At 40.1% G+C, this 12458-nt stretch overlaps 1 protein-coding gene across 2 annotated transcripts in view; it reads right to left on the bottom strand.

Annotated features, from left to right (window-relative positions):
* The window catches only part of LOC124605347 (MICOS complex subunit Mic60), a 59345-nt gene that overhangs the window by 985 nt on the left and 45902 nt on the right, over positions 1–12458 (bottom strand). For both annotated transcript variants that reach the window (XM_047136966.1, XM_047136967.1), the window contains 3 exons: positions 9548–9776; positions 5808–5966; positions 155–446 (listed from right to left, as the gene is read on the bottom strand). In XM_047136966.1, coding sequence (XP_046992922.1) covers positions 155–446; positions 5808–5966; positions 9548–9776 — 680 coding nt within the window. The remainder of the gene's footprint in view (positions 1–154; positions 447–5807; positions 5967–9547; positions 9777–12458) is intronic.

Below are 12458 nucleotides of genomic sequence, written 5' to 3'. Positions count from 1 at the left end.
ACATAATAAACAACATGTAAAACCAGTAAGTTGCTATAAATTTTTGACAGAAGTAGAAAGCAACATTGCCTGGTAACTGAAGAAGTAATTTTCAATGTAAATTTTGTTCCACAATATTACATCATCATAATCATCTTAATCCTAGTTTTCATACCTCGCCCTTTGCAGTATATCAAAAGTATCCAAATGGGCCAGGTTAACTGGTTCATCAGATAATTCTGCTTGGGGTATGGGGTCCACTGCATTTATGAGGAAGAGGCTCTGCAGATAAGAAAAGAAGTAGAGGGGCAGTGACCCTCCACTCTCGGGCAGAAGCGCCAGCCGCCGAGCGATGCGCTCCACTTTGAGGAACCTTTCCCTCAGAGCGTCTTCCGGATAGACACCTCGAGAGACGGCTTCCTTCGGAATGGCTGCCAACACAGCTTCCACAAGCTCATCTCCTTCAACTACAAAACCAAGCCGGGTTCAGAACATACGTACAGCATCTTCTACTTAAATTATTTTTACATCTAAAAGACTGACAGTCTACTCACACAATCCATAAACACTGCTGTTGTTAATAAGAAATTCTATCATATTTAAGAAAAATGTGCACAAACAATTCAACAAAGTGTGAAATGAGAATTGTAATAACAGAGGTAACCAAAGATATTCAGTGTTATCTCGAGTTCCTGGAACTAAGTATGGCAAATATCAAGGGGGGAGAGAAATATTTTTTTTTTTAAATTAAAGATAATAGTGTGTGACACCAAGTGGTTTTTGCTTAATAGTGTGTGACAGCAAGTGCTTTTTGCTTATATACTATTTCCATGCAAGCTCAATCCTCAGCTGCAGCACAATATTTGGGCGGAGGGGGGGGGGGGGGGGGGGGGGGGGGAGGATTGCACAAAATATGAATCATTCGCAGACTACACAAAAGAGCCAAATAGTAATAATAACAATGTGTGGTTTAAAGTTTTCCTGATGTAGGAAAATCTTTACTGGTTCTCAGGTGGTGTTGTCTAAAAGATGAGATATTTCAACAAACCAAATTCTTGCCGTCTTCAGGCATTACTGATGACTGAGTAATACCTGCTGGGTGCCGCCTTTGTACCCTCACCCCTCCCCTCTTCCCCCTCCCTCCCACTGCCTCTAATTGGCACCTCTTGGTGTGGATCTGGTGCAGTGGTGGGGGAAGCACAGTGTTGGGTGTTGATCCATGGGCTTCAGAAGTGCCACGGCCAGTGCTCAATGCATATCTATGCTGGTGTGGCAACAATTCTTCTTCGTCTTCTTCATTTATGATGATGGAAGTCAACCTCCACGTTGACTACTGCTGTACTCTGGTCATGCTCAACACTGGGACCAGATCTTGCTTAATTGAAACTCACTGTCCCTATTTATTAGTCCATCATGCAATGTGATCTCTACAGCTTCTTTCAGAATACAATCCCAGAAAGTATTGGATTGTTGCAACAACTTTGTATCATCATAATTCATGGTATGTCCGTGGGAGAAGCAGTCCTTTGCTTCAGTGGACTTTGTTGGATTAACGTTGTCTGTGTGTTGTTTATGCTCATTGCATCTGTCCTGTATTGGCTGGATAGACTGGCCTACATACATTTTCCCACACTGGCAAGGTATGTGGTAGACTCCCTGTTTCTGGAGGCCTAGGATCCTTGACAGATCCTAATAATGTTTTCGTCTGGGTTGCCAGGCAGAACACGCACCTGATGTGTTGCTGTAACTGTTCATATGGAACATGGCCTACGTTACAGCAACTGCCAGATACAATGTGCCTTAACACAGAAGAAGCCAAGACCACAGCCTGCTGAAGACAAAGATAAACTGGTTGTGACAGTGATTATTCTATATGTCAGGAAAACATCAGCAAACATTGGAAGAATATTCCAAAAACATGTCAAGTGTGTGTTCTGTCCACCAACCAAGTTGAAAATCTTATTAGGATCTATCAAGGATGATCTAGGAGAATGAAACTGGAGGTCTACCACATCCCTTGCCAGCGAGGGAAAATGTATGTAGGCCAGTCTATCTGGACAGTAAAGGAGAGATGCAATGAGCATAAACAACACACAGACAATTCTTAGCCGACAAAGTTCACTGTAGCAGAGCGGTGCTTCTCCCACGGACATACCGTGAATGATGACTTCTGGGACATTATTCTTGAGAATACAGTCCCAGAAGGTGTTGGATTGTTGCAAGAATTTGGGGTTGTCATCCAGACTCTTAGAGCATCCTTGATAGACCCTTATGAGATTTTCAACTTGGTTGGTGGACAGAACATGCACTTGACGTTGTGTTTCTGGAGTATTCTTCTGATTTTTGCTGATGCGTTCCCAACATATGGAATAATCACTGTTACAACCAGTTTATCTTTGTCTTCAGCAGGCTGTGGTCTTGGCTGCTTCTGCATTAAGACACATAGTATCTGGCGGTTGCTGTAACATAGGCCATGTTACATATGAACAGTTACAGCAACACAACATCATCAGGTGTGTGTTCTACCTACCAACCAAGATGAAAACATTATTAGGATCTGTCAAGGATCCTAGGACTCCAGAAACAGGAAGTCTACCACATCCCTTGCCAGTGTGGGAAAATGTATAAACTATAGAAACACGACTGCATGACAGATTAATAAATAAGGACAGTTGGTTTCAGTTAAGTAAGGCCTGGGACATAGTCTTGAGCATGACTACAGCACAGCAGCAGTCTACGTGGAAGTCTGCTTCCACCATGATAAATGAAGATAAGAAGAAGATGATAAATGAAGAAGATGCGGAAGCACTGTTACCTCACCAGCAGACATCCGCATCAGTTGCCAGTTGTGGCACTTCTGAAGGCCCTGGATCAAGGCCCGATGTCATGCTTCCTCCATCACCACACCAGGTCCACATCTGGAGGCACAGGCGGGAGGAGTAGGGGGGTGGGGGTGCAGAGAGCGAGCACTCAGCAGGTACCACTCACTCGTCAGTAATACCTGAAGATGGCAAGAAGTCTGCTTGTCAAAATATTGTGCCTTTAGACAAAGCCACCCGGCTGAATTCTTGAGAATTCAAAATAGTAATAACAACAATAAATAATAATAATAATCAAAAACAATCATTGAGTTTCTCGTAAAAATCTGTTTATAGAATATTGGTGAGCCTCTCTAAATCTGTTGACTACTACTAAAAATCCATTATGCACTTTAAGAAAGACACTAGTAATCACCACGTTAACAGCACTATTCATAATTTTGGAACAACAGCTACACTTAACTTATACACACTGAGCAAAATTTAAAAAGCTGAAAATATTGGAGGAAATGTTCTAGGGCAAACAACCAGATGACCATGTCAAGCATGCACAAATGTTTCAGCTACAAAACAAGTTTTCATCAGGTGTGCTAAAGGACTAAAATCAGGAAACTGGAGCAATTACTGTTTACATCTGTGGAAGCTGACAGCAGATTGTGTTCCATATTTAGTCTGCATGTCATTATCACATTTTGTTCATTGACATTTTGTCCAGCATCCCCAACGTTAAATCTGTTTGCCTCTCCTCCATGATACGATTCATAGAGCATAATGTGTGAATGAATGAATGAGTAATTTTAGACATTTTTAAAAATATTTATGAACTCTGCCAACTAAAGATAGAGCATATGGCTGAAATGATGGGTTTCTGAGTAGGCTACAAAAGAGCCAGACCCATACACAGGCATGTAAGTTTCTAATAATTCTTTAGAAAGCTGTAAAAGGTGCTTATATTTTTTGGTGATTAAAAGCATTTTCATTCACAAAAAAACAGCTAAGTTCGATTTCACTAGTTTCAGCAGAAGTTGCTGTGATGTGTGAATGCCAGTTGGCACACAAGTGTCTGCCTATACTCCTATCAGAATTGTGAATTATTTGTCTCAAGGTACATATCTAAATCCTCTGAATCACATAGAGAACACATGTCAATAATTTGTTATAAAACAGAAACACAATCGAATAACAACAAATTCTGACAATAGTAACTTAATACTAATACAGTTCTGCATAAAATAAGAGAAAGGAAAGGAGTCTTGCCATGATCACGAGAGAGTGCTTTGGGTGTCTGTGTGTGCGTGCGTGTAAGCATGCATATAATTTTACCAGAAAAAGAGCTAATGCTCAAGAGGTAGTGTAAATATTGTTTTTTGTTGTGTGTTCCTGTGTTCCACACACTAATCCGCTACAGGTGAGTCATTGCCCTTCCCTTATTTTATGTATTGCTCCATCCAGGAATTTCCATTTTTCTTGCACTAACACAGTTATGTTATGGAAAAAGTTACATAATAAATCCAGTATCACGTTGCACAATTCTAAAAATGTCAGTTCATCCAACACGAATTCTTCTAGGAAAAAGGGAAAGTCCTGTAGCCTTATTTTTAGAGGATTTAACTCCTTATAAGCATTTTTTGGCTATTAATTTAGTGTATATTTTCATCTGCATACTGTGGACTCTGAGCATAAAATTTAATCTGTGGAGTAAGCATAAAAATTATCTTTGTTTCCTGCATTTTAAGAGTGACCAAAGTGACTTTCTCCAAATAATTTTAGTCTGCTGAGGAAGAACATCATGATTTTATAACAGTGTAATGTGGGGACAGCTACAATATGCTATTTTTTGTGCAAAGGTGTCAGTAGGATTTGCTAGTATGTACAAAACTGCTTAATTTGTTAGCTACGACTTCACCAATATGTAATCCAGCTTACATTCTTTTACTAATTTAATCCAAGGAGCTCCACCACATTAGCTGCTTCATCAATTGATTGTTATGATTCATTTTAATCTCCCAGCATTCTGAATATTTGGTTTCAAACAACATCATACAGGTTTTTGCGATGTTAAGTTTAAACCTATTTAATTTGATCCATTTGTCGATTGTATCGAATATATTCACATAAGAGACCATAAGTCCGTTCTGCACTATTACATTAAATTAATACTGATGTATCACTTGCAAAACCACTGTTGTCGTTAATAGTTCCTCACAACTCATTTATGAACCACCAAGAACTGCTGATGAAATAATCTTTTATTCATAACAGTTTCAAACAACCTGTCATCATCACACAACATAAAATTATTTACAACTGCCTGCACAGTATCATTACTACTCTGGTATCAATAAAATAAAATTTAAAAAGTTAACCTGTGTCTCTGAAACTGCCGTCAACAGTGGAATGCATTGATAAAATTAAAATAATTTTGGTACACCATCTACATTCAGGTTCCAGGCTCCTGTGTGGAGTGCACTCTGCATACAAAAAATGGTCATTCCATTTTTGCATTCCACCAGATATTTTCCGTTATCTCACTGATGTTGTCATTAAGGTTTTGTCTGGTGGAGTGGACAAGGGAAGAAAGGACGAGGAGGGCAGGGGGAAGACTTGCAGAAAGGTGACTGAAAATGGGTCCATGGGACAGGAATGTGGCACCAGCGAGCTCGTTCTGGCTGCAGACGATAGGAGTCAGCATTATGTCACAGAAGAACAGATTGGAAGGGGAAGATAGACAGAGGAAGTGGGGGAGTGTGGAGGAAAGGGCCCGAGTGCAGGACGAGCTTCACTGGGGCTGTGGGACAGGGGTGGAGGCGGGTGTGAGACATGGGTCTAGCCAAGATTGTGGCCAGGAGGAATGTGGGATCTAAGGTTGCATCGTGACATTTGCCTTTAACATCACTCCTCAAATTATTTAATTCCACCAACATATTTCCATTCCCTTTTCATTAAGGTTTGATATTTTCATGGTCACACACAGACAATTTTATAAGCAGTCACAGATATTTTGCATACCTGCCGCTTTCCTGAGAGCAAGTACATCGTCCTCCAGAGGGCGGAGTTGCCGTGTCCAAGGTTCGCCAGGAACACCAGCCTTGAGAGCGGAGTGGAGGGATTGTGCAGCACTCCACAGCAGCTGTGCCTGGGCTGCCTTTTTGTCAGCTTCGGCACGTGCTTTGAACATACATTAACGTCAGTTCTACTGCCTTAGATCTCACAAAGCAGATTGTCAAACTAGGGACACAAAAGTGATCATTATGATCACACACACACACACACACACACACACACACACACACACACACACAGTGGGATTATGAACATGAGTGGTGGTGTTGTGTGTGTGTGTGTGTGTGTGTGTGTGTGTGTGTGTGTTTTTCACAGCCTATAAGCCACATCTATACGTCTCACTCCCTTGCTAGAATACAAAAATTTGATACAAATTTCTACTGACTGTGAAGCCACAGATTTTTTTTTTTTTTAATATACTGACGCTGCAAACCTGCAGAAATTTAGTGTTAACTAAAGGACAAGTACGGTGATACAGTAATGAACAAAAGAAATTAGTGAAAACATAGTGCAATGTTCAAAAATTTAGAAAAAGTGTGCAATACGAAACACTATTCAGCTGTCAGTCACCACTGAGACACATTACACATTCCTCTCCCAAAAATTTCTTGTTCTTTGTTCGGTGAACTTGTGTCCAAATATCTTGGCTGTAGCCAACTTTGTGCATTGTGGGTTCCTTGATAACTGAGTAATAGATACATAATAGGTAATGGCTTCAGCACTGACATTTTATTTCATACAGATGCAAATACATTTACTGTTCCATTCATTACTGGTGATGAGGCATGTATGTATTACCTAAAGACATATGCTAGATACTAATTACTTGAGTGGCGTCAGCATGTAATACCCCCAAAACTGAAAATTAAAGCAAACTATTACTACAGAAATTCACAGCAACAGTTTTCTGTGATCATATGGCTTTTCCTCTGACAGATTTCAAGTGAAAAAATGCTATGATCAATGCGGATCAATATTGGGACATCCTAAACAACAGTGACTAGCAATCCAAAATCATAAGTGTAGAATACCTTTTTCGGGGCATTCTGCTTCTTCACACCAATAGTCATCATCACAACAATTACAAGCAGAGGCTTGCTGAATCGATTTAGATGGTAAATTTTTGATCACTCAATTTACTGCCTTGTCCTGGTTTTTACATTTTAACGAAAGTAAGAGCTCCTGACAGGAAAAATGTTTCAGCAGTAATGCAAAGGTGTAAAAGGCCTGTAGCTACATGCTTAATGAACGAGACACAGCTGACTATGAGACAGAAATCCTAAATCTTATGGAAAGAAATGTCAAATGCTAAAATAATGGACAATGATTAGCCTACATAGAGAAATAATGTAAGCTTCACTTTTTTAACTGACAATTATTTTTGTTATTAACGTATATTCCTAACAAAAATACAGATTAATAACAAAAATACTTGTCAGTTAGAAAAGTGAAGCTTACATTATTTCTCTATGTAGGCTAATCATTGTCCATTATTTTAGCATTTGACATAACAGTGATCTCAGAAAGGTACCAGTTAGTTGAATGTAGTCAGTTACAGTCACTGGAAAAGGAATGGACAAGGTACAGGGACACAGTAGTAGAAGTGGCTAAAGAATGTCTTTGGAACAGTAGTGTGTAAAGATAGGATGAAACAAACAGCTTGGTGGAATGACACAGTCAAGGCAGCCTGTAAAAGGAAATTACTAGAACTCAGGTAGACAGAGAAAGTTATGTTGAAGAAAGAAACATAGCCAAACAGATAATTGCAGCATCCAAGAAGAAATCTTGGGAAGACTTTGGAAACAGGTTGGAGACTTTGGGTCAAGCTGCTGGAAAACCAATCTGGAGAGTAATTAGCAGTCTTCGAAAGGGAGGTAAGAAGGAAATGACAAGTATTTTGGACAGGGCAGGAAACTGCTGGTGAATCCTGTTGATGCCTTGGGCAGATGGAGGGAATATTTTGAATAGTTGCTCAATGTAGTTAAAAATATGATCAGTAATGTTTCAGATTTTGATGTACAATGGGATAGGAATGATGACGGAAATAGGATCACATTTGAGGAAGTGGAGAAAATGGTCAAGAGATTGCAGTGCAATAAAGCGGCTGGGGTGGATGAAATTAAGTCAGAACTCATAAAATACAGTGAAATGTCAGGTCTTAAATGGCTACACAGGATAACTGAAATGGCGTGGGACTCGGGACAGGTTCCATCAGACTGGACGAAAGCAGTAATCACACCAATATTTAAACATGGAAACAGAAAACTACAGAGGTATCTCTTTAATCAGCGTTGTGGGTAAAATCTTCTCAGGTATTGTTGAAAGGAAAGTGCGAGTATTAGCTGAGGGCATATTGGATGAAAATCAGTGTGGGTTTAGGCCTCTTAGAGGTTGTCAGGACCAGATCTTTAGCTTATGGCAAATAATGGAGAAGTGTTACAAGTGGAACAGGGAATTGTATCTATGCTTTATAGATCTAGAAAAGGCATATGACCGGGTTCCTAGGAGGAAGTTATTGTATTCTACGAGATTATGGAATAGGAGGCAAACTTTTGCAAGCAATTAAAGGTCTTTACATAGATAGTCAGGCATAAGTTAGAGTTGACGGTAAATTGAGTTCATGGTTCGGTGTACTTTCAGGGGTAAGACAAGGCTGCAACCTGTCTCCACTGTTGTTCATATTATTTATGGATCATATGTTGAAAACAATAGACTGGCTGGGTGAGATTAAGATATGTGAGTACAAATACGCGGATGACTCAGTTGTGATGGCAGATTCGACTGAAAGTTTGCAGAGTAATATTTCAGAGCTAGATCAGAAATGTAAGGAGTATGGTATGAAGATTAGCATCTCCAAAACGAATGTAATATCGGTGGGAAAGAGATATAAATGGATTGAGTGCCAAATAGGAGGAACAAAGTTAGAACAGGTGGACGATTTCAAGTACTTAGGATGCATATTCTCACAGGATGGCAACTTAGTGAAAGAACTGGAAGCAAGGTGTAACAAAGCTAATGCAGTGAGCGCTCAGCTACGATCTACTCTCTTCTGCAAGAAGGAAGTCAGTACCAAGACTAAGTTATCTGTGCACCGTTCAATCTTTCGACCAACTTTGTTATATGGGAGCCAAAGCTGGGTGGATTCACGTTACCTTAACAATAAGGTTGAGGTTACGGATATGAAAGTAGCTAGGATGATTGCAGGTACTAGTAGATGGGAACAATGGCAGGAGGGTGTCAACAATGAGGAAATCAAAGAAAAACTGGGAATGAACTCTATAGATGTAGCAGTCAGGGTGAACAGGCTTAGATGGTGGGGTCATGTTACACGCATGGGAGAAGCTAGGTTAGCCAGAGACTGATGGGTTCAGCAGTAGAGGGTAGGAGGAGTCGGGGTAGACCAAGGAGAAGGTACCTGGATTCGATTAAGAATGATTTTGAAGTAATAGGCATAACATCAGAAGAGGCACCAATATTAGCACTGAATAGGGGATCATGGAGGAATTTTATAAGGGGGACTATGCTTCAGACTGAACACTGAAAGGCATAACCTGTCTTAAATGATGATGATGATGATGATGATGATGATGATGATGATGAATCTATATTCCTTGACTCTATGAATGCCAAAGGACCGTTAATTCCTGAATTACACCCTGCTTACAATGACAGGCAATATAACCCACCTCTGAGAGCTGTCTCAAGGCCTTTTAGTCGTCCCATCATCGAGGCAATCTGCAGTTTGTACTTGGCCTGTTCTTCTGCGATCCTCTCGTCTGCTGTGCGCTGATATTTACGGGATAGTTCCACTTCCCGCAGCGCCAAGGCATCATGCAGGTGGTCACTGTGGGCCTCCGCCTGTCGCTTCAGTTGCATGCGGAGTTCGCGCTCTGCCTCTGCTTTCAGACCGAGAGACTGCAACAGACAGTATCTGGTCACAACTGCAGCAACTTGCAAATAGAGAGATACATAAGGGAAAATGTGTTATGGGCATCTATCTCTACTGCAGCTATAAAACAAATTTACTCTCATTGATAAAATTTGAAACTGTATAAATCATTTACTGATTATGAATGAGAAAATGGAAAATTTGCAAAAAGTAAGAACAAAGTAGAAAAACAAAATCTGAAAAATAAGGAAAGAAAGGAATCCTTTCTTTTTCAGGAAGCTTACACAACAGTAAATAAACAAACATACATAGCAGAAAATTATCAAGGAAAGGCAACAACAATTTAATTTATCTTTCCTTATTCTAAGAAGAATTTACAAAATACCACTAGTAGTTTTCTCAGAAAATACATATAATACTTTTCTCACTTGGATCTGAAACTTTCAGTTTTGGAATTTTCCTGCATACATAAATCATCACCATTTCTCAGTATTTGAGTATGATGAAATCATAACTTTAGATTATTAATAATCATCTGAATCGTGCAGGCTGTCACAGTGGCCAAAATTTGCTGTGCCCTAAGTGTGCTCCAGTGCCACAGCAGTTCAATACTGACATGTCCATGGTGTGTTTAAGCACTGTGAAAGTTCTGTGATGTACACTTTCTTATTGACAATTAAGGAAAATGAAGATTGCTACTTACCATAAAGAACATGCGTTAAGTTGCAGACAGGCAAAATTAAAAGACACTTGCATAAAGATTTTAGCCAGAGCCTTCATCAATACAAGAGAGATAAACACCATTCATACACACAAGCAGGCACATCTCATGCTCACCACTCCCATCATGCACCAGTTGCTCGAGACTGCAGTCTTGCGAGTTGTGTGTGTGTGTGTGTGTGTGTGTGTGTGTGTGTGTGTGTGTGTGTGTGTGTGTGTGTGATCTATCTTTGATGAAGGCCTTACTGGTCAAAAGCTTTATTTGTGGCAGTCTTTTTGTTGTGTCTATCTGTGACTCAGCATCTCCGCTATAAGGTGAGTAGCAACTTACCTTTCCATAATAGTGTTGAATTCTGAATTTGTAAGTTGCATTTCCGACCGTGACACAAAGACTGAAGTATTTGGGGAGACTAATGTAATAGTTTTGAAGAATACATGGGAAATGTATGCAAGAAGTGTCGGTACATTTAGCTGAAGACAAACAATAACACTGAGTATTAATAGGTTCAAGTAAATCTCAACTTTGAAATACTATGGGAATACTACAGTTCCCAGCCTGGCAGTGTTATGACACCTACAAATGATAAAACAAACTCGTTTGTCAAATTTGATCATTTCTATCCATGGATTTGTCTGACAAATCAGTAAACATAACAACAAAGTTTGTCAATCTGACTTCACTACTGTGGCTGAAACTGTTCATGCTGTGAAGTATTTTCATGCTAGTGAGAGTAGATACCAACGTAGCAAAGCATTTCTTGCATTGACTTTAGGACTGTGAATAAAGACGAAAAATAAAACAAGGCAGTGGTCCAGGGAACAGTTGGAATTGAGAGATAAATACACCCATGAAATCTGCTAAAGGAAATATTACACTCAGAACCAGATGACTGTATCAACTTTCTCTGAATGGACTCAGAAACGTTTCATAACCAAGTTCCTTTGTCCTCGTGTTGAAAAAGAAGACAAGTATGTGAAAATTTATTCTCTTCTACTTGGTCCTCTATGACAGTACATTAAAGTACAACAACATATATCATACCCTGTCTTTGAAAGAATCAGAGATTTTTAATTTTATTATACTCCCACTTGTTTACTTGTGTGCAGAATATGAATTCTTCTTAACACGTTCCTGCGTAACATATGGCTGAGAAAGACAACATCTTTACCATTTTGATAACTGCAAGTGCTATTTTGTTTTTATCCTTGATTGTAGTTTTAACAGTTGTGAAAACTCCCAATACAGTGAAATAAATTGTAGCAAAACTCTTTCACTAAACATCCACAGCGAGACATTAATATAAACATCTGCCGTATTGTGAAAACTGCTGTCAATCAATATTTATCTCCAGCACATCAAACACGGCTTATGTTCGACAACTGTTTGACCATTCCCATTCACACTCATTGAGTTTCTTTCATTAGCGCACATCTACACTCCTGGAAATTGAAATAAGAACACCGTGAATTCATTGTCCCAGGAAGGGGAAACTTTATTGACACATTCCTGGGGTCAGATACATCACATGATCACACTGACAGAACCACAGGCACATAGACACAGGCAACAGAGCATGCACAATGTCGGCACTAGTACAGTGTATATCCACCTTTCGCAGCAATGCAGGCTGCTATTCTCCCATGGAGACGATCGTAGAGATGCTGGATGTAGTCCTGTGGAACGGTTTGCCATGCCATTTCCACCTGGTGCCTCAGTTGGACCAGCGTTCGTGCTGGACGTGCAGACCGTGTGAGACGACGCTTCATCCAGTCCCAAACATGCTCAATGGGGGACAGATCCGGAGATCTTGCTGGCCAGGGTAGTTGACTTACACCTTCTAGAGCACGTTGGGTGGCACGGGATACATGCGGACGTGCATTGTCCTGTTGGAACAGCAAGTTCCCTTGCAGGTCGAGGAATGGTAGAACGATGGGTTCGATGACGGTTTGGATGTACCGTGCACTATTCAGTGTCCCCTCGACGATCA

Source organism: Schistocerca americana, chromosome 3 (assembly GCF_021461395.2).
Source record: "Schistocerca americana isolate TAMUIC-IGC-003095 chromosome 3, iqSchAmer2.1, whole genome shotgun sequence".
In the NCBI taxonomy this organism is placed as follows: domain Eukaryota; kingdom Metazoa; phylum Arthropoda; class Insecta; order Orthoptera; family Acrididae; genus Schistocerca; species Schistocerca americana.
This window is presented reverse-complemented; position numbering and strand designations above follow the sequence as displayed.